This window comes from Sinocyclocheilus anshuiensis, unplaced genomic scaffold, assembly GCF_001515605.1.
Source record: "Sinocyclocheilus anshuiensis isolate Anshui unplaced genomic scaffold, SAMN03320099.WGS_v1.1 scaffold154, whole genome shotgun sequence".
Classification (NCBI taxonomy): Eukaryota; Metazoa; Chordata; class Actinopteri; order Cypriniformes; family Cyprinidae; genus Sinocyclocheilus; species Sinocyclocheilus anshuiensis.
The window spans coordinates 1272707-1295548 of record NW_015546101.1 but is presented as its reverse complement, the minus strand read 5'-3'; the positions used below and the strand labels follow the sequence as shown (position 1 = coordinate 1295548).

The 22842-nt window shown below is 36.2% G+C and overlaps 4 protein-coding genes across 4 annotated transcripts in view; 2 read left to right on the top strand and 2 right to left on the bottom strand.

Moving 5' to 3' along the window:
- Positions 1-7255: 7255 nt before the first annotated feature.
- Positions 7256-8915, top strand: terb2 (telomere repeat binding bouquet formation protein 2). Its single transcript, XM_016502086.1, has 7 exons — positions 7256-7382; positions 7536-7617; positions 7789-7928; positions 8062-8108; positions 8191-8279; positions 8520-8608; positions 8696-8915. Exons 1-7 carry the CDS (start codon positions 7319-7321, stop codon positions 8821-8823), a joined length of 639 nt encoding a protein of 212 aa, XP_016357572.1. The 5' UTR covers positions 7256-7318; the 3' UTR covers positions 8824-8915.
- Positions 8916-8932: 17 nt separating this feature from the next.
- On the bottom strand, positions 8933-10275 carry LOC107700440 (leucine-rich repeat protein lrrA). Its single transcript, XM_016502085.1, has 4 exons — positions 10114-10275; positions 9539-9959; positions 9084-9223; positions 8933-8981 (listed from the first exon to the last, which is right to left on the bottom strand). Exons 1-4 carry the CDS (start codon positions 10273-10275, stop codon positions 8949-8951), a joined length of 756 nt encoding a protein of 251 aa, XP_016357571.1. The 3' UTR covers positions 8933-8948.
- A 917-nt stretch (positions 10276-11192) lies between these two features.
- On the top strand, positions 11193-13833 carry LOC107700439 (sorbitol dehydrogenase-like). The gene is made up of 9 exons (XM_016502084.1): positions 11193-11387; positions 11475-11508; positions 11611-11775; positions 11857-12016; positions 12107-12225; positions 12458-12523; positions 12601-12779; positions 12891-13012; positions 13147-13833. Exons 1-9 carry the CDS (start codon positions 11334-11336, stop codon positions 13310-13312), a joined length of 1065 nt encoding a protein of 354 aa, XP_016357570.1. The 5' UTR covers positions 11193-11333; the 3' UTR covers positions 13313-13833.
- Positions 13834-20058: 6225 nt separating this feature from the next.
- Positions 20059-22842, bottom strand: part of LOC107700361 (amyloid beta A4 precursor protein-binding family A member 2) — a 69920-nt gene continuing 67136 nt past the window's right edge. The window contains 4 exon segments of the mRNA XM_074187056.1: positions 20059-20137; positions 20731-20780; positions 20868-20987; positions 21314-21526. Of these exon segments, the coding sequence (XP_074043157.1) occupies positions 20059-20137; positions 20731-20780; positions 20868-20987; positions 21314-21526 (462 nt within the window).

The window sequence follows — 22842 nt, the reverse complement described above, 5'->3', positions numbered from 1 at the left end:
AGAGAGAGAGAGAGAGCGAGAGAGAGAGAGAGAGAGCGCGAGCGAGCGAGAGAGATAGAGAGAGAGAGAGCGCGAGAGAGAGCGCGAGCGAGCGAGAGAGAGAGCACGCGAGAGAGCGCGAGAGAGAGAGAGAGCACGAGAGAGAGAGCGGGAGCGAGCGAGAGAGATTTGAGATTTCAAGCCACTTTTATTACAACAGTTACAAGTTCAATCCAACATCAGTCACATAACAAAATACAGACACTTTAAATAAAAAAAAACAATCCATCACCAAAAATCTCACACAAAGCTCCTTTTAAACACCAAATCAGCTCAAACTTTGCAAGATCATTCATCAATTTATAATAATTAAAATCTATTAAAATTCTGGATTTAACTGAATTAGCAAACACTGCTTTTAAATCATTACAAACCCCATGCTCATTTTTTTCTTTTCTTGTAATGTAAATTGCCATTTTAGCATGTCCCAATATAAAATTAAACAACTGACACTGATACTTGCGACTCTGTGAGTATTTAAAACCACAAATGAATTTCTTCATTGAAAAACACTCATTAAAACAATTAAAAATTTTACTCAAAACACTAAATAAAGATGTCAGTCTAGAACACTGCATAAACGCATGGAAGACAGTTTCCCTTTGTGAACAAAAAGAACAATTTTGATCAACATCCTGATTAATAACAGAAACAAAAGCGTTCACTGCAATAGCACCATGTAACAACCTCCATTGCAAATCTCCAATTCTCTTAGATAATGGTGACTTAGATATTTTGTACATTTCCTACTGTAAATATATCAAAACTTAATTTTTGATTAGTAATATGTATTGCTAAGGACTTCATTTGTACAACTTTAAAGGCGATTTTCTCAGTATTTTTATTTTTTGCACCCTCAGATTCCAGATTTTCAAATAGTTGTATCTCGGCCAAATATGGTCCTATCCTAACAAACCATACATCAATGGAAAGCTTTCAGATGGTGTATAAATCTCAATTTTGAAAAATTGTACCCTTATGACTGGTTTTGTGGTCCAGGGTCACATATGAGCTGGGTAGGGCAATGGTAACATTAAACTGTAAAATGGCAGTTCAGATACAGCTTTTCACAAAAACAAAACGTTTTATAAAACGATAAACTTTGCATTTCAGCATTTAAACCATTTTTAAGAAAATTGATTCAAAATGGAGTCAAAAGTATCATTACATTAATTTAAACAATTATTATAAATCAGTTATTATATTAATTAAATAACATAAATATATTTTACTGTCTTAATTTAGATTTTTATAATGCATTATCTTATCGATCCACCAGTTCACATTTATAACTCTGCGTGTTTGCTGCGTAAAAACATGGGCGCTCATATTTTATCAATTAAACCATAGCCTTTTGAAGTTTAATATATAAATCTATATCGCAATTCTTGTCTTTCCTTCCCCAAATTTAAGATCTCTTAAAATCATAATTAAGACTTTCTTGTACCATTTAAGACTTTTTATGGCCTTAAATTTGATACTAAACTAAATTAAATTTAAGACTTTTTAAGGACCCGTGAAAACCCTGAAAAGAAAAAAGTAAAATCTGCACACTGTTCAACTACCCACTTTATTTTCTATATAAAACAGCAATGTTGCTTTTTAGTTGAACAGCATATGGATTTTTCTTGTTCAGTGTATCATAATTAGCCATTATTAGAAATTTATCAGCCAACATTGGATATTAAAATGTTACTGCCTATTTTAAAGGAATAATTCACCCAAAAATGAAAATTTACTCACCCTCGGGACATCCCAGTTGCAGATGAGTTCACAGATTTGGAGAAATTTAGCATTTTATCACTTGCTCACCAGTGGATCCTCTGCAGTGAATGGGTACCGTCAGAACGAGAGTCCAAACAGCTGATAAAAACATCACAATTATCCACAAGTAATCCACACGACTCCAATCCATCAACTAATGTATTGTAAAGTGAAAAGCTGTTTGTTATAAACAAATCCATGACAACATTTTTAACTTCAAATCATTGTTTCCAGCTAATACGAGTCCTCTATCCATAGTATTGCTTTCTGTTCGTACATTTTCAGCAAATCTTAATTTATGGGTAAACTATTCCTTTAAAGGGGTCATAGGATGCCCATCTCCGACGGTGAAACAATGGCGGACTGATGACAGCTCACTCAGGGTGGGTCTGAGGTAAGACACCAGTCCAGTCTGTGCTGAAACGCTACTGTCAATCAAACGATCGTGGGAGGGGCCTGTTTTTGTGATGTCACACAGACAGGCATCTGAGATCGGCTCGATTTGAGAAAGGGGAAAACATTTAACACGATTAAAAAAAAACACTGGGTGGATTTTTATCATTATAGGGTGGTTGTGTACACACACTGCCAACACACATTTCAGTTCAAACAACTTGTAAAAGTGCATGTAGCATCCTAAGACCCCTTTAAGATACAGATAATTCTATCTATTTACATTTAAAGAGATAATGACAAAGATTTAATCCTTCAAGACCACTATTTCCATCTCTCTTCCCTGTAGGCATGCATGTAACAATATTTTAATGTTATTTTCTAACAAAAGAGTACAGATTTATTACATCAGCTCTTTAACAATTAAAAACCATAACATGAAAATAAGTATTGTCTTATTAGTATTAGTCAGAATTTCATCCCTAGTTTTGACAGGCTGTTTGCATTTGATTAAAATAATAATAATAAAATGCAACAGACTGATGAATGCTGGAATGTCAACAGGTTTTTGCCGTCTCACCCGAATATTTATAAAATGACAAATACTCTTGGCCTCACCTTGACCTATCTATTCTACATTCCCTTCTCAGTGCTACAGTTAGATGCCAAGAAAGCAATTTTAATGCTAGATACCAAATAAAAGCATGTGTAATTCAGATTAACTGTGTTTTACTTTTACTTTTGGAATTTATTGTATGTAGTATGACCTGCAGTATACCACATTATAATGATGACTTGCTTACTCTAGCCAAACAACAAAGAAGAAGAAAACATTAATGAGATCCCTCAGTGATATTCAATTAAATTCAATTCATGCTTATTTGTATAGCGTCTTTTACGATACAAATCGTAGCAAAGCAGCTGTACAATATAAGATATAAACTTTGTAGCAATCACTACATTCATAACATTTGTTATTCCAGGATCTTCAGCTGTTAATCTCTCCATATAAACAGCATGAGGGGAAACATAGCTGCCATATCCTGCAAGCTGAATTCTGTTTAAATTCAGCGCATCTGTAAATCTCTCCGTCTGTCCCGTTGTATATGCTTGTAATGTTTTATGCATAGTCTCACCAAAATGTTCTTTGTACCTCTTGCAAAAGTTTGTTTTCCGTTCAAAAGTGTACCAGGGTTATGAAGTTATATTTTAGTAGACGTGATTCTTTTTTTATCTTCTTCTCTCTAATTTTTGATTTTGCTGTCAGGGTCCCGTCAGGCAGTTAAAAGAAAAGAAAGTAGTTCTGCTTTGAAGTCAGATGGTACTTTAGTTTACCCCTCTTAGCAAAGAATAGACTACTTGCAAATCTAAGTAATGGCTTTCTAGATTATGCCTTATTAAGTTTAAAGCTGCTGCATTAAACTATAATGTTATGTCACTATAATAGAAATTATCTCGAAGTATATGCAAAGTATGAAGAAAAATGATACTGTCTGCTCTATCTGGCAGAAAAAAATAAGCACAATACAATGACGCTGAGGCCTGTCTCTTAAAATAATGCAGATTATGGAAATGTTGTATTATAACAAAAAAACATGGGCACTGAACCATAAAATGCCGATGTGATTGGAATAGTTTGTCCTTTAACAGATTTAATGTTTAATCTAACACATTTGCAGAATATGCAGAGTATTAGTAACTGCTATCACTATAGTGAGGCAAAACACTTTTTTAAGTTTTAAATCTTGTGTCATCTTCAGCTGCTCACTGATTTTAAAGCGTTAGTTCACCCAAAAATGAAAATTCTGTCATTAATTACTCGTTTCAAACCCGTAAGACCTTTGTTCATCTTCGGAACACAAATTAAGATATTTTTGATGGAATCTGAGAGCTGTCTGACCCCCTGCATAGGCAGCAATACAACTGAAATGTTCCCAAGTCCAGAAACGTAGCAAGGACTCAGGAGATCTGTAAAATAATCCATGTGACATCAGGGGTTCAACTGTAATTATACGAAGCTACGAGAATACTTTTTGTGCACAAAAGAAAAAAAAAATAACAACGACTTTATTCAACAATTTGTCTCCTCTGCATCACCCTGTAGCGCATTTTGGAGAATATCCGCTGGACGTAAATGTCCGCTGGACGGAGGAGACAAATTGTTGAATAAAGTCCTTTTTTTTTTCTTCTTTTGCACACAAAAAGTATTCTCGTAGCTTCGTATAATTGCGGATGAACCCCTGATGTCACATGGATTATTTTACAGATCTCCTTGCTACGTTTCTGGACTTGGGAACATTTCGGTGACATGAAGGTGAGTAATTAATGACAGAATTTTCATTTTTGGGTGAACTAACCCTTTAAACCTTTTGCATCTGTTTAAGATGCTTATTTAGATAATGAATGAAAACACACAGATCTTTATACTTTGAGAGAGTTTAATAGCATCTCAGTATCATTGTATTGTAATGTATATCAGGATTAAATACTGTTCATGTTATATATAATTCGATCCTGAGATAAAATACTGCATGCATAAAATAATAGTTTTTTTTTTCAGCAAGGATGCATTAAATTGATCAACAAAAATATTACAAAATTTAACAAATATATATATTTTTTTCAAATAAATGCTGTTCTTTTGAACTTTGAAAGAATCCTAAAAAAAATAAATAATAAAATGTATCCTGGTTTCCACAATATATTATGAAATGTTTCTTGGGCACCAAATCAGCATATTAGAATGATTTCTGAAGGATCATGTGACACTGAAGATTGAAGTAATGGCTGCTGAAAATTCAGCTTTGCCGTCACAGGAATTGATCACATTTGGAAAAACATTAAAATATAAAAATGCTATTCTGAAATTGTGATAATATTTCACAATATTACTGTATTTTTGATCAAATAAACGCAGCCTTGGTGAACATAAGAGACTTCTTTCAAAAACATTAATAAGTCTTACCCACTAACCCACCCAAAACTTTTGATTGTGTATACATTGTTCAGTATATCACCAAATACTGTGCATAGCTCACACACTGCCTCAGGCCTCAATGGTCCCATTCGTGAACAAATCATTCTTTTGTTCATATCTTGTATACTGTAGAAAAGAAAGTAGTTCTGCTTTGAAGTCAGATGGTACTTTAGTTTACCCCTATTAGCAGTATACTGTCCACTAAAAACAGGAAGCAAGTTAGCTTTATTACGTGCCAACAGCAGCCAACTCCATATAAATGACTGACCTGTGGGCAAACCTCATGCTGATATAAAGCATATAATGACAGACACTTCCACAATCTCTTCAACAAAAGCAAGATTAGCATCACTAATCATAGTGTTGTGTTCCTAAAAAAAACATGTTTAGATCACCACAAAACCAGTAAGACCACTGTCTGAACAAGAAGAGCATGCATTTGTTTCCACTGAAAGTGAGGGGGATTAAAGCAGTCTTGTGATGAAGTTTCATTTTTGTACTGCTTTTGATTTATGGTGCAACATCACCGCATTTTTACAAATAGTCTTCACAAGGTCACATGCCGTCTTTCCCTCTGTTCTGTGGATACACATGGATATATAGAGGCCACTTTGGCTCTGTATACTTTGGCCATGTCTTAAAGTGACCGTATGAAATAACTAACTGTCAAGATATGAGAGATAATTATAAAGCAATCGCCTGGGTGAGCAGAATAAACATGTTTAACCTCAGTATAGCTTTCGTAGCACAAATAAATTCATGTGCAAAATTACGTGTGCCAACATAGCAAACTGTCAACCAGTTTAAAACGGAATAGCAGACATGTGGGAAATAAGTTAAGCACAACACAAACAAAGAACTTCAGCTTACCTAAATTGTAATTAAGTACCAAACTGCACAGCCAAACACGATCAATAACAAATGCCACTTGATCAACAGTTTTAACCATTCAGCTAAATCATCTAAGGTTGATTGGAGGGCAGAAAATATATTCTTGCAATCCGTTCTATCAGTTGTTGAATTTTCAAGCGTAAAAAGGCCTGACTAAAGATTCTGCTCTTTTAAATTACGCCGTTCTGGCACCATCTAGTGCGCAGGAGCGTTTACTACACTACTTTATCATACTCCATTCCCACTGTACTAGCAATGGAATATTTAAAGAAATTCTAATAGCCTAGAGATCTCCTGTAAGCTTCTATCGCCGACAGTACGACGATATCTTATTGGACATTTGTGGCAAAAAAATAAATAAAGAAATAAAATAAAAATGAAGAAGCACATTTTTCTATATTCAAAGTTCAATATGAAGCATCAAAACTGCTAGGAATTATTTGTCAACACAAACAACAACGACAACAACAACAACAATAATAATATAACAATATACTATTAACGGTAATATTAGTAGTACTTATATTAGTAGTACAATATTTCGTGAATTTATCTCAAAGTCGTGAAAAATATTTATGATGGAGTCCGACTCACTTCAGCGCATCAGTTCAAATAAAATATCGTTTCAAATAACCGATTAAAATTATTAATTCACGTCATAATGTCACTAGGTCATCACGTGGTCCTTGACGATTACATTTTTATTAATAATAAGGATACTTGGGGGTATATAAGTATGTAACATTTCTGTTATTAGACCATTAAATTATCTTACCTTAGTCAAATCCTCGCTTCACTTCTCGGTTCTCGGGTTGTTGACTCAGTAGCCGTAGGACCATCTGTTTCGGAACGAATCATTTAGACCGGTTTTGTGAGTAGGTTTAATAGATTCAGTGAAAAGATTCGACTCAAAAGAACGGTTCGTTCACGAATCGGACACTGCTCGTCAAGGCCTGAGGCGATGTGAGCTATAACGCTAGTCCGTTATATCGTCTGAACGTTCTAATTTTTCCGTGTTAAATTTCCTAACTTTTCTCCTTCATTATCCACGTTATTCTTTCCACGGAATTCTTTAATGACTTATGTCTAGAATAACAGTGAGAACTGGTGTATGAACATAACTATAAAAATAAATAGCTAACACAGTTAACGTTTGGTATTTTCTCACCTACCGTCTGAAGAAGAATAATTGCAACCTCGAGGCCTTCAAATCGTTTCTGTGCGAACTGAAGTGATAAACACCTCGGCATAAGCATGTTTAAAGGCAAAACAGCATGGTTCTCCGGCAGTGTTGGAATGGGGGTGACCAGCGTCTGGGGTGAGATGATGAGTATTTTGCTATATGCTACTAATATAACTCACGTAAAGTGATTAAAGACACTATTAATGAATATTTGGGAATCATCTTATATCTGAGGGTTTACACTTTTAAAATATAAATTGGCTTCATTATGAGTTTATATTCTTTCAGTTTCTGAAGGGGGAGCTCTTTCCTCCTGGAAAACAGCAGATTACCTCTTCAGTGCTGATGCCTCTTCTGAAGACACTAAAAGGTATTATTAGTTTACTGTACAATTCTTGTTTGAGGGTGATTTGGTCATACTTCTGAATACTGAAGAAAGCAGCCTATAGATTGTGCTTAATCTAAATCTTCTGTACCCAAAACCATTGAAATGCCTGAAAACTTTTGCCACAAAGTTTAACCTTATTTCTTTATGTTTTAGGATATATGAAAGTGAGGATTATGTGAAGAACAGGGCAACGGTTTTCCACAGCAATTTCGTGTCAACATGTAAACCCCGCCAGAGTGTAAAATCGGTGCCTATTGGCCATTATGTGCTGCCCCCCGACTCTATCCAGAATGGTGAGCTGTCCTAACTAAGTGTAAACCATAAACATGTTATTATTTTTAGTGACATGTTCCAATATAAAGAATGAGTAGTTTTTACATTTAATAATAGTGGATGCCTGATTACTGTTAGAATTTTTCTCTTTAGAAATGAGATTGCTAATCGGAAGGTTCATTTGGGAAACAGATGAACAGGTAGGAGGAGTACATCTTGTCTGTTAAAACCCATGTCCAGTTATTCCTCTCAGTCATTTGTTAGCTTCTTAATCTATTAAAGGTGATGAGTGAAGAACAGATAAATACTGAAGAGTCTGAAGACAGTCTATCTGATGAGACTGAAGATCAACCAGTGAGAGAGAAGAACAGGTAGGCTATGCATTAACCCAGCATTTTTTTATTTTGTAATTATGTCTGAATTCTTTATAGTTTCGGGCAGAATGCATACATTTATTGTAGCGAGTTTTCATTTTTAAACACATAATTCTTTAATATTGTCCTATTTACTATACAACTGAAGCTAACTATTATTTTCATTACCACAGCACTTTATCTTCATAAAAACATGGTTTAACCTTATAGTATCTTCATGTTCATGTTATCTATTAGCAAGGATGATTACGAGACTATTGCATCACCGAACAAAGTGTGTTCATGTTGTGAGATGCGGCAATATCCTGTAAACAACATGATCTCAGGTACTTAATTAAGAAATAAAACTGACACCCTAGGACTTTCACCTATAATTCACATGTTCTCAAATTTAGAAACCGTCTCTTTTGCAGGATATGTTCATATTGACCAAATGAAGAAGTATTCAGGGGAACTTTATGATTTTCTTCCCTCCCTCCATGGCCATAACGTTTCAAGATCTAATGACGTGACACCCCCTCATTGTCACAAAGAAATGTAATATAATATGCTTCACATAAGAAGTGGATTGTCTTTGTTTTATGCGTTTCTTTGGCAAAAGTATTTAATGCAAATGGATGCTCATTTTCAGTTCCTACTCATCTCATATGAATCTTCTTCAGCACTTCAGACTTTTCCCAACAATATAAAATCCAATCCCTGTATGTGAACAGAGTTGATATGACAGGTTACAGAGAATAACAATGGTAATATCATTAAAGTGATGTACTTAAAAACCTGTGTCGCTGTTTGGTTAATTACCTTCCAGTGAGGTGGTCTGTCCATGAAAGGATTTTCTCTGAGGTCAAGCTTTATAAGTCTGCTGAAACCAGGGATTAAGTAATCCTCCAGTGATCTGATGCTGTTAAATTTAACAGACAAGATCTGCAGATTTGCCATGTCTGGAAATAGGTATGATAACATATAATTAACAGAACACAAAAAATTGCACATGACTTGAGCACCAATGGGAACAAACAGCGGTTTATATCTAATAACCATTCAAAATAATAATGAGAGTGAAAGAGTAACTATTAGTCCTCTAAACATTAACAATATAGTCTAATAAGAGCAAAGTGACAGATCAGAGGTACAGCAGCATCTTGCAGCAAACTGTAGCCAGTCGTCCTCTTGAAACTGTTTTCACATACATACAAAAGCTGCTTGTTGAAAAGAAAAAAAAAAACATTCATGCCATAAATAGTAATTTCATTAACCTGTTAGTGCTGTAGGGATGTTTGTAAAATAGTTCTTGTCCAGGTTCATGAAGACCAATGACTGTAAGTGATTAACATCTTCTGGGAGGTCTTGAAGTTTATTATCAGCCAAGTTTAACCATTGCAAACTGCTGAGGCCCCCAAATTGTGATGGCAGGTGTGTAATTTTATTATTATGGAGCCCAAGTTTCTCTAACATGCCAAGTTTACCAATAGACGATGGTATGGAGACAAGACCGCATCCTACAGCCCAGAGCTCTCTCAGTTGTCTCAGGTCACCTATGGCTTCTGTGAGAACAGATAATGGGTTGTGGTTCACGCCCAGGTAAGTCAGGTGTTTCAGTGATCCAATGTTGCCGGGAAGTATGGTCAGCTGGTTTCTATCCAGTGTCAGTTCTTCAAGATTTTCCAGATGCAGAATCTTGCAGAAGATGCAAACACTGTTTTAGACATGATTTCTGTTTACAGTAAACAGTGATGTAGGCATTATTATATATTATGTGCTACGAATTCATTCAATTTGTGTTTTGTGAGTAGCTACTTTGAAAAACACTAGTTTTGAGGATATGGCTTACCTCGTCTGGTGGTAAAATTAGCTTATTGTTGTTCAGAAAGAGTTTTTTCAATGTAATAAGTCTCGAAACACCAGGTGGCAAAACAACTAGACCTCGATGACTCATGTTCAGACTTTCCTGTTGTTTGTTACGACATTCCAGTACCATATCATCCCCGTTCATTTTATTTCACGTAATACAAGCACACTATTTCAGAAATACTGGCGGCACTGACTAGAGAAGCCAGACGCGTCATCATCACCATGGTTACATACAACTTACGGCATTTCTGGAACTGTTCATTGTACCAGTGGACCTTTTTCACCGTCTATGTAACATTTCAGCAGTTAAAGTTCTCTTTCATTCTGTGGTTTCTGACAATAGGGAGCTAGAGGATGCCCTGGACTTTATTTGTATGATGGGAAAATTACACATTCACAAAGCGAGATGCCTTAACTTTAAACCTAATTGTAAAATATTCACATCTGATTTACTTTTGCTTTACTCATCACTTCAAAGAATCTCCGCTAATAAAAACGCCTTAAAACATCCAATCTTATAACACAATTATAGTTATAATAAGTTATAACTTTTATGATTGTAAAATAACTGTATAGTTATTTACATTTTAATTGTTATTAACATATGTATCCCACATATGTTTATGTTCTTTTTTTAATGTTTATGTTTCTTTCTGATATTGTTAATTTAAAAAAAAATTTTTTTTTTCACATTTTCGGTTTTCTCAGCAGCGGAAGTCGTCATAGTTGGGTTAACTTGAAGAGCAGTGAATGAGAGAGTACCACAAATATATGTTTTGCATTCCCATTTGCTCAAATAGCAAAAGTCTTTAAATTAACGCGAGAAAAGTCGTTGGACAATGCAAAGCTTAAAGGGTAATATATTTTTATAGTTATTTTTTATTATTATTCTTTGTTTATTCTTTAGAGGCAATGTTAAAATGCAGTAACTATTCTTCTCTGATGGCAGTTCTCTGCGTGATGTTGTACAGACTGCGCTCTGACTGCACAGCGCGCAGTGTTGATGTTCTTAAACAACCTAACGTTACCGGAAAACAGGAAGAAGTGGGCTGGCCGTGAGGGGCGTCGGTGCAATGCATGTGTGAGTGGAAGTGCGCATGACCCGTTCAGGAGCCAAATAATGATATGAATATATGCGCGCCGGGAGTAACGTTACATAGGTTATTTGGAGTTTGGTTTGTACGTGTTTAAGTGAATAAAATGGTTGAAGACAACCTCACCGTGGTCCTGCATTCTAAAGGAAATCTCAGATTGGTATGACATGTTATGCAATTTGGGTGAAGATTTTGCAACCCTTGAACTTGTGATTCATAATTGCAGATTTTTCTGTATATTTAACAGGAACAGCGTCCCATTCCGGAACCAGGACCAAATGGTATGGATTCATCACTTAGCAATATTTCCAAATGCATTGCAATGAAGAATAACGGTTCAATATTCATATTTATTCATTATTTTCCGGGCTTCTTTATTGAAGAGGTGTTACTTAAGATGCACTCTGTGGGCATTTGTGGATCAGACGTGCACTATTGGCAGAACGGCCGCATCGGGGACTATGTGGTGAAACAGCCCATGATACTCGGACATGAAGCCTCTGGTCGTGTGGTCAAAGTGGGCTCTGCTGTGACGCACCTCAAAGCAGGTTAGTTCTCTCTGTATCTCGCTTAGTTTTTAATACTATGTCAGTTACACTCAGTTTTTCTTTCATTTTTGTATTCAACAGGGGACAGAGTTGCCATTGAGCCTGGAGTTCCTCGTGAAGTAGATGAGTTCTTTAAATCAGGACACTACAATCTGTCTCCCAGCATATTCTTTTGTGCCACTCCTCCAGATGATGGAAACCTATGCAGATACTACAAACACAATGCTAACTTTTGCTACAAGTCAGATCACTATTACTGGATAAGTTGTATAGCCCATGGCACTTTGATTCTATACATAATAATCATATATATGGCTGTGTGTGTGTGCAGGCTGCCCGATAATGTGACTTATGAGGAGGGAGCCCTGATCGAGCCCCTGTCGGTGGGCATTCATGCCTGCAGGAGGGCAGGAGTCACTCTTGGAAACTCAGTGTTTGTCTGCGGTGCAGGTCAGTCATCTCTAATGATTGATATTTATGCAACTGTTACACATTAACTAGCCAAACAGGGTAATGACCTCTGACTTCTTGGCCACTGCCACTTTTCTATAGTGTGTCAGGACTGTAAAACAGTTGTTGCTTATTAAGCTAATATCACTGTCATCTGTATAACATGACTTTTGGGATGTATGACTGGTTAAAGTAATAAATGGACTATATATGTTTGTTTTTATCAACATAGGACCAATTGGACTGGTGTCTTTGTTGGCGGCCAAAGCCATGGGTGCTTCACAAGTAATAATAAGTGGTAATGTATATATTCAGTATGTACAAAAGGGAATTATATATGTTTTCATTGCACAAATAAAGTCTATTTTTTTGTAGACCTGTCCTCTGATCGGCTTGCCAAGGCTAAAGAGATCGGGGCAGACTTCCTGCTTCATGTGAAGAAAGAGGACGAACCAAAGGACATGGCCAAGAAAGTGGAGGGAATGCTGGGTTGCATGCCTCAAATCAGCATTGAATGCACTGGAGTGCAGAGCAGCATTCAAACAGCCATCTATGTAAGTTTAATGACAAAAATGAAGTCATACTGCTAACACCATAAAGACATGCTAAAATCACAGCCCATACTTAGACCTTGTTTTTGTGCTGATGAGGGTGTTTTTGTCTAGGCAACTCGTTCTGGAGGAGTGCTGGTGCTGGTTGGGCTTGGTACCGAGATGACCACTGTACCTCTTCTCAATGCAGCTGTCAGAGAAGTTGACATCAGAGGTGTATTCCGCTACTGTAATACGTAAGTAGGATCACTAGGACTAGGGATTCACATATGAATACAATGTACATACATATTTATTGTAGTTTGTAAATTCAAAATAAGATTTTATTCCTTTGCACACTTTTACCAATGTTCCCTCATTGTTTTTCCAGCTGGCCGGTGGCCATTTCTATGTTGGCGTCTAAGAAGGTGAACGTCAAGCCCCTGGTCACCCACCGTTTCCCACTGGAGCAGGCTATGCAGGCCTTTGAAACCACCCGTCAGGGGCTGGGGGTTAAAGTCATGTTAAAATGTGACAAGAATGACCAGAACCCATGAGATGAACTCTTGGACCTATGCCTGATTGATTATTGCCTAGCTACAGTCACTTGAATAAATTTGTTTAATCCAGCTAATTTTGTGAGTAACCTCACCGTCTTGTCTCAGGTACAGCAGTCAGAGGAATTCAGTTTTTTTTCTTCACAGTGTACACAATTATTTACAATTTCAGTTGTATTATAACTTTATGAATAGGTAGCATTTTACATTAGTAAAGTGTTTATAAATAAACCTTTTGTTATTATATAATAATGAAAAGTATTAAAATTGAATTTTATGTAACATTGTCAGAGTGCAGTTTTTAATATAATGCTATAATAATAGCTGGTTATTTTCATAGTTTACTTAACTTAAATCTTGTTTACAAACAATGAAGCTTTACCTAAAATTTATGATACAAGGATACTTGAGTTTGTCTATGTGGTTTCGTGAAATTGATTTGGGTTATAAGTAGAACGTGGAAGCAGTTGTACAAGTAGTCCGTTATAATCTTTTTAAATAAATAAAAATGTCACATGCACAACCAGTGAATAATTCTTTTAAAAGAAGAAAAAATAAATGCATAAATTTATGTATGTTTGTACAAAATGCGTTTTGTCCGGCATGCAGTTTTGATGGACTCATTAGACCCTGTCGGTGGGCATTCATGCCTGCTGGAGGGCCGGAGTCACTCTTGGAAGCTCAGTGTTTGTCTGCGGTGCAGGTCAGTCATCTCTAATGATAGCATATATTTATGCAACTGTTATACATTAACTAGCCAATCAGTGTAATAACCTCTGACTTACTGGCCACTGCCACTTTTCTATTTTTTTCTATAATGTGTCAGGACTAAAACAATTGGTGCTTATTAATCTAATAGCACTGTTAGCATACTTTATTTTCAGAAATGTCATCTGTGTAACATAACTTTTGGGATATGTGTCTGGTTATAGCAAAAATACCAACTAGACTAGTGTCTTTGTTAGCGGCCAAAGCCATGAGTAATAAGTGGTAAGTCATGTATCTAGTGTTATGTAAAAGTGAATTTGTATATGTATGTATGTATATATATATATATATATATATATATATACATAATGTAATTATACCTTTAATATATAATACGGATTATACTTTATTTTTACTTTTATATTTGTTTATGCACAGTACTGAGATTTATTGAAATCTTATACTCTGACCTTCTTTTTTGTGCTGATGTTGTGCTGAGTTTTTGTCTAGTTGGTTGTGTACTGAAACGACCACCATACCTTTTTTTTTTTTTTTTACCTTTTACATTGCTTAAGTTGCGTACCAAATGTCTCACAATACACTAGGCACTTATATGTATATGTACTCAGCCATGTAGTGTATGAAATTTATAAGGTTATTTTGTCATTCAACATTGGCGTCTGATAGCCCCGCTCCCTTCGCTATGTAATTAAAGCTGCGAAAGTTGAGTGCATGAAGTGTCCAACATTACACACTTCGTTTTTTCAGTTAATTAAGTGCATCAAATTGGTATTTAAAGTGCACTTTTTCTTTGTGGAATTTTCGGTGTGAACGCACTACTCGCACTATTTGTACTACAAAACAGCATAGAATAGTGCATACGTAGGCCTGCACGAATTGGGACACACCTTACACTCTATTCACACACATTATCATTGTTTTACTCACTGTTTACTTGATCTAATGGCGTATAGGCTATGTGTCTACCTTTGAGTGCAGGTGGGGACATGAGCTACACAAGCCTATTTGTTAATGTTGAAAAAGCGCGAATTGTCTGAGACATTAACATTAGCGTTCATAATACAAATGATGCATTAGGACTTGCGTTTACAGACATAATAAATTATTTTGGGGTCAAGCAAAACGCCACCGGACCCACTCCTCGTTTTAATCATACTCTAGATTTAATTTTATCACATGGAATTGATCTTAGCCTACTAATATAGATATTGTACCTCAAAGTGATGATGTTACTGACTACTTCCTTGTGTCGTGCATGCTGAATATTACTAATCAGTGTTGGGCTAGTTACTCAAAGAATGTGATATATTACTCATTACTAGTTACTCCTTTCAAAAGTAATGTTACTTTACTTATTACTTTCTAGCAACAGTAATTAGTTACACTACTAGTTACATTACTTTTTCTTCACGCCCAACAGAAGTTGTACTGTAACTGGGTATCTTCCACATAAAATTCTTCTAGAATGTTACTAACAACATATTTCTGCCTCGTCATTTGACCAAAATCCACATTGGATCGCAGTCAGAAGTTATTACAAACACTCAATAGTGATTGATAGTGACATTCAAGTAGAAGCGTTGTATTAATCTCATTAATTGTCGTGTAGCTTGAAGCTAATTGTAATTTCTCTGTTACCCATATACGATTATATTTCATTATGTATTTTATCAAATCACATAAGTTTGTATTTGTATTAAAGTTTGTTTAATTTTCCAAAAAGATTTTTAATGTACTACCAAATGCTGATCAGAGGGGTGTGGGTGGGATGTAATGCCAGAGTAAAGTACAGCCACAATTTACACAACAGTGTTCAGATCATCTTTTTTCCTGACAAAATCAATATAATGCAATATTTCTATCTGCTGAATGTAAGCTTTTCCATATTCCAAGCTTGCCTGCTGCACTGGGCATGCATATTCGACTTGCGAGTCATGAAAATTATGAAAATAAATCTAGGAATTATTTGATTGTTGGATTTTAAATCAGCGGGGTTGAGGCATCAAAAGTAACTAAGTAACTAAGCTGTTTTATGGATAGTAACTGTAATATTATTACCGAAATCTTATTAGTAATTAGTTACACTAATAGTTACTGCAAAAAGTAATATTATTACAGTAACTAAGTTACTAGTAACTAGTTACTGCCCAACACTGTTACTAATATTAACTATATTCCGCCGCGTTATCATCTGGGTACAACTGTTCCAACCACTAAAGACAGATTCACAAATAACCTGCCTGATTTGTCTGAAATGCTTTGTGTACCCATAAATGCACATGAACTACACAAAATGACTAGAAATATGGGCACTATCTTCTCTAATACATTAGAAGCTGCTGCCCCCGTCAAGTTAAAAAAGGTTAGAGAAAAACGTATTGTGCCATGGTACAACATTAATACCCATTCTCTCAAGATAGAAACTCGTAATCTTGAGCGCAAATGGAGAAAAACTGATGCCTTAACTTTGCAATTTCTAGTATTGCATTAGTATTGCTATACTTGCTATACTCTGATGCAGAAAAGCTAGTTCATGCATTCATGACCTCTAGACTGGACTACTGTAATGCACTGCTAGGTGGTTGTCCTGCATCTTCAATAAACAAGCTACAGGTAGTCCAAAATGCAGCGGCTAGAGTCCTTACCAGGTCAAGAAAATATTATCATATTACCCCAATTTTACAATCTCTACACTGGCTATCTATTAAGTTCCATATCAGTCCCAAAATATTACTAACTTATAAGGCCCTAAATGGTTTAGTTCCTGTGTACCTAACTAGTCTTCTATCACGCTACAATCCATCACAAAATTCTGGACTTTTGGTAGTAGGATTGCAAAGTCCACTAAAGGAGGTAGAGCTTTTCCACATTTTGCTCCCAAACTCTGGAATAGCCTTCCTGATAAAGTCCGGGGTTCAGACACACTCTCTCTGTTTAAATCTAGATTAAAGACTTTTAGCCAAGCATTCACATGTTGATTCTCATAACCTTGTACTCAAGTTATATCTGATCAAATGCACATTATCATTCTATGCTTAGTTTGAACACGTTATCATTTTTTGCTTGGTTTGAATAGCAGCTATGCTAATTTGCGAGTCATGAAAATTATGAAAATAAATCTAGGAATTATTTGATTGTTGGATTTTAAATCAGCGGGGTTGAGGCATTAAAAGTAACTAAGTAACTAAGCTGTTTTATGGATAGTAACTGTAATATTATTACCGAAATCTTATTAGTAATTAGTTACACTAATAGTTACTGCAAAAAGTAATATTATTACAGTAACTAAGTTACTAGTAACTAGTTACTGCCCAACACTGTTACTAATATTAACTATATTCCGCCGCGTTATCATCTGGGTACAACTGTTCCAACCACTAAAGACAGATTCACAAATAACCTGCCTGATTTGTCTGAAATGCTTTGTGTACCCATAAATGCACATGAACTACACAAAATGACTAGAAATATGGGCACTATCTTCTCTAATACATTAGAAGCTGCTGCCCCCGTCAAGTTAAAAAAGGTTAGAGAAAAACGTATTGTGCCATGGTACAACATTAATACCCATTCTCTCAAGATAGAAACTCGTAATCTTGAGCGCAAATGGAGAAAAACTGATGCCTTAACTTTGCAATTTCTAGTATTGCATTAGTATTGCTATACTTGCTATACTCTGATGCAGAAAAGCTAGTTCATGCATTCATGACCTCTAGACTGGACTACTGTAATGCACTGCTAGTTGGTTGTCCTGCATCTTCAATAAACAAGCTACAGGTAGTCCAAAATGCAGCGGCTAGAGTCCTTACCAGGTCAAGAAAATATTATCATATTACCCCAATTTTACAATCTCTACACTGGCTATCTATTAAGTTCCATATCAGTCCCAAAATATTACTAACTTATAAGGCCCTAAATGGTTTAGTTCCTGTGTACCTAACTAGTCTTCTATCACGCTACAATCCATCACAAAATTCTGGACTTTTGGTAGTAGGATTGCAAAGTCCACTAAAGGAGGTAGAGCTTTTCCACATTTTGCTCCCAAACTCTGGAATAGCCTTCCTGATAAAGTCCGGGGTTCAGACACACTCTCTCTGTTTAAATCTAGATTAAAGACTTTTAGCCAAGCATTCACATGTTGATTCTCATAACCTTGTACTCAAGTTATATCTGATCAAATGCACATTATCATTCTATGCTTAGTTTGAACACGTTATCATTTTTTGCTTGGTTTGAATAGCAGCTATGCTAATTTTTCTCTATTTGCTTCTCTGTTTCTGCCACGGGATGGGAATCCCGAGGGAACTAAGAATTACACAAGCATCAGTCTGGATCCAGCCCTTACAAAGATCTGAGATGACCGAACACCTGAGAAGAGATGATGCCAACCCCTCAGACCTCAGATGACGCCAGCCCTGAACCAGCATACAAAACTACCAAATTTGCCTATAAGTTTGATCACAGCATAATCATTGCTGTTAATAGTGTTCACCGTTTGTTTTGACTTTGAATACATGTCATTGACTAACTGCATGATTTTTTTCTGTACATATCTGCCATATGGACATCACCTTGACATTGTCACCACTGATAAGCTACTCCTAAATGTAATGTAGAAACTTAAATTTTCTGTGAAGCTGCTTTATAACAATTTGTATCATGAAAAGCACTAAACAAATAAACGTGAATTTAATTGAACTGTAATACATGAGTCTGGGAATTCACATACAACTGATTTGAGTAGATCAAAAGAAGAAAAAAATTGATTATATGTATGCATGATACCATTTACACTTTTAGGGGGAGCAGTGATCTTCAAAATTGGAGAATGAGTATTGAACTCACGCACACTCGTTAATAAAGAGCCTGTCTCGCAATCTTGCTATAAAGCGTGGCAATGTCCCTCTAATCTCCCCTAAAATCAGATAAAGGAGTTTCATTATTGGGTGTTTATTTCTTTCTTTCTTATTCTTTCCTTGACTATGCCAATGCCAAACTGTGAGATTCAAATCTGCGCTCATTAGGTCCATAATATGAAGCGAGGGAGCTATTTTTAAGCTTTGGAAGTTGGCCACTGTTAGAAGTAGCTGGCATGGACTTTGACTCAAGCTTCCAGGATGTATATGACCCACTCAGGCTTCAAGCAATTCTTTAGATCGCAAATAAACCAACCAAAATTGCCAGAGAATCAAAGATAAAACAACATGAAGGGCTTATGTTACACTTTATTGTAATTTTGCCATAGTGTAATTTTAAGATGCATGCAGACAGGTATTCATGTTCATGTATTATTAGTTGTTTCATGTCTCTTTTTTTATTACGGTTTTCAAAAGTTTTCTTACACAGCGGTAAGGCTTTTGGTCACAGTGTCTTATTTTCCCAAGGCCAAAGCCTCACAAAGATAAATGAGACTAACAGTGATTCCTACATGGACACAAGTACTAAACAAGGTAAACGTTTATGTACAGACATTCTAATACTGCTTATGGAAGTGGACGCACTATTAACAACACTATTACATTCACCACTGACTCAAATGAGTTGCAGCTGGGCATACACAAAAAAAGCACACATAAAAAATAAACTCTTAAATTTCATACAATGTTTTTGAGTTTGAAACAACCTTCATTTACAGCATGGCAAAAGAATGTTTTAATTATTGTATCATGGGAGAAGTCCAGAAATTGTTTACATATGGTATTTTACAAAAGATTCACTCACTTGTAAGTAAAAAACTACTCTCAAAATTTGCTCATTCTTTAATGCCCACTAGATGACATTTCTCCATTGAAAAGGCTGGCATAAAGTTATATGAGTCTGGATTATGTATTATGTACTTATTGAGCATATTTAAAAAAGAAAGTGTCATGCCACATTTGCTACAAGTTCAGTTATTTTTATGTAAGGGACTTGTACTGATTCAGTGTGCATTTTATTTGAAAAAAAAAAAGGTAAAATTAAATGACAACTGGATCAAGTATAATATCCAATATATTATGTCATAATAATGGAAACAATCATTCTGGAATGGTCACTAGGCTTGATGTTTTGGGCTTCTCCTGTCTGGACTTCTCACTCTGGCTTTTCCATTCCTTTCTGATATTGATATAACGATTACATATTTACAAAACAAACTTGCATCTCTCCAACAATGTCCACACGTACATAATTGTAAATAAATTAAAGAGTAGCATCAAAATCAAAGCGCCCCCTTACGTCACGAAGAAAGGACTTGAGATGCATCGACCTCATCTTCATCTTCATCTGACTATGCACACACCCAAGAGCAAACATGACAAATCAAAAAGAATCCACACTATGCAGAAACGACACACCATATCTCTTAAGTAATGTTAGCGGACAGTAAGAGTGATGGGAGTTGTTTTTGGTGAAGATAAATGGAGAAAGGTGACTGCTGCATTCAGACATTTCCCAGTGCCCAGAGTTGTGTATCTCAGCTGAAGTCCACCTCAGATCATATATACATAGGAGTCTCCTGACCAGTTAAGAGTCTAAACATGGCAGCTGGCATAGTCTTCATGTGGATCTGTTTCAGGACAAAGAAAGATCTCTTTTTACTAAAAAGCAGTAATAGCATTAATATACTATATATTATTCTACTAACATTATAAAATATATATTTTAATATAAACTACTGTTTGAATGTTTGGGGTCAGTAGGATTTAAACAAAAAATAAATGAATCTCTCTGCAATCCCTCCTCGCATTAGACTACAGATCTGAGGAGCACAAAACAAAAGTTGGACTTAACAGTAAGAATTATATTTCAATACTTTATTTCAGACTTCCTCTTCCACCATACTCACAATGCCATTCTGCACACTAAAACCCAGCTGGTACTTGAGGTCTGGTCTCTTAATGAGAACTGTGGTTACAGGAGGGCAGCTCACAATGTTTAGCTTCACCTGCACCTGATTTTTCAGGCCCTGATAGAGATGTACAAAACATACATGTGAATATATTACTACAATTATATAATACGATCACACCTATGATCACACAATAATATGATAATACAATTTATAATCATAATACGATCACACCTGCACTGTGTTATTACATTGGGATCATAACAATAGGAAATCTAAATTGTATTTCCTTTGCAAGCACTTTATTGATTGATCTGTGGTGGTTCGGCAGCCCTAAACCACAGACCCTTAATAACCAGCTACTCAGAATAACACAGATGGATTCATGGCCAAGCCAAGATTCAGCCCACTGCGCACTGTGACAGCCCAACGCCTCTGCATACCTTGACGATTCCCTGACAGGTGGCGAGAGGCAACCCCACCAGACTGGTGTTGTTGATTGACATGATCTGGTCACCGATGCTGAGCTTCCCAGAACGGGCAGCAGGGCCTCCATTCATCATGTTGGCCAGGATGACGGTGGGCAGAATAGAGCCCCAGCCAGACTCCACAATAACTATGCCCAGAATCTCCCCCTTCTGCTTCTCCAGCTGCAACTGTGGGAGTAGAGAGATAGAGAGAGTGAGAGTGAGACAGAGGCATAGGCAAGGGATTGTAGTTGATTGCCAATAAAAGGCCATGAAAGAACAAAGCAATTAAGGAAACAATTTTACTCAGTGCTATAGAGAACAGCCTTGGGAATTCAAAATTCAGTTATTTGGTGCACTGGTCCTTTTAAAGGGGGTGTCTAATGCTATTTCATGCATTCTGAGTTATTTACACTGTTAAAGAGTTGGATTCTCATGCTTAACATGGCTAAAGTTTCAAAAAACAATTTGGACGTATGACGGAGTATTTCTGTGCCAAATACACTCCTTTCAGGTTTGTATAACCCAGTGTTGCCAAGTCCGCGGTTTTCCCGCGGAATTGGAATACTTTAACACTGTTGCCGCGGGTTGTTTTTCATGTCCGCGGGTTGAAGCGACTCCAATAACATGATATTTATCCCCTGGAATGCGAATTTTAGCAGGGGAACCCCGCCATAAAAAAAGTGTATTTTACCACTCCGGAACGCGATTTTTAACTGGGGACCCCCTCGAAACGCAATTGGGCTAGTTTTGAGTAGCGATTGGGTGGGTTTTCTTGTGAAAACCTGGCAACCCTGGTATAACCCCTTGTCCAAATACCCACACTTGTGGTCTTGGCCACTTGAGAGCATGTGCGTGCGACAGGAAGTAAGTGCGCAAGACTGTCCCAGGTCTTAAAAACGGCAAAGCGCAGTGCCCTTAACGCACACTAAATCCACACTATCTCGAATACCGCTCCGGAGCGCTATTCGAGGCTTAGTGTATCCCATCATGCATCATGTTGTGGAAATAAATCGTGAGATTTTTATTAATAATAATTTGATATTACATATAATTTGGTAGTAAAACAAAGAGTTGCACGTTTTATTGGTGCAAATGAGTAGTGGTGATAATTATTTTGTACAACATTTGCAACTGCTTTTTATCACATAATTAGAAGCACCACTAAATTAAATTTAGTTTTCACACTTCTGAAAAGCAGCACTCTCCACTGGCTATAAACACATAACACTATGTCAAATCCTTTATATAAGCCATTATATAAGCACAACATTTAAAGGGATAGTTCTCCCAAAAATGAAAATTCTGTCATCATTTACTCACATTCATGTTTTTCCAACTTGTATGAGTTTCTTTCTTCTGTTTAACCTGAAGATATTTTGAAGAATGCAGATAATGAAACATTTACTGGTCCCCATTTTTTTATAGTATATATAAAAAAAAACTTATGGAAGTCAAAAGGGGACCAGCAACTGTTTGAGCAACATTCTTCAAAATATTTTCGT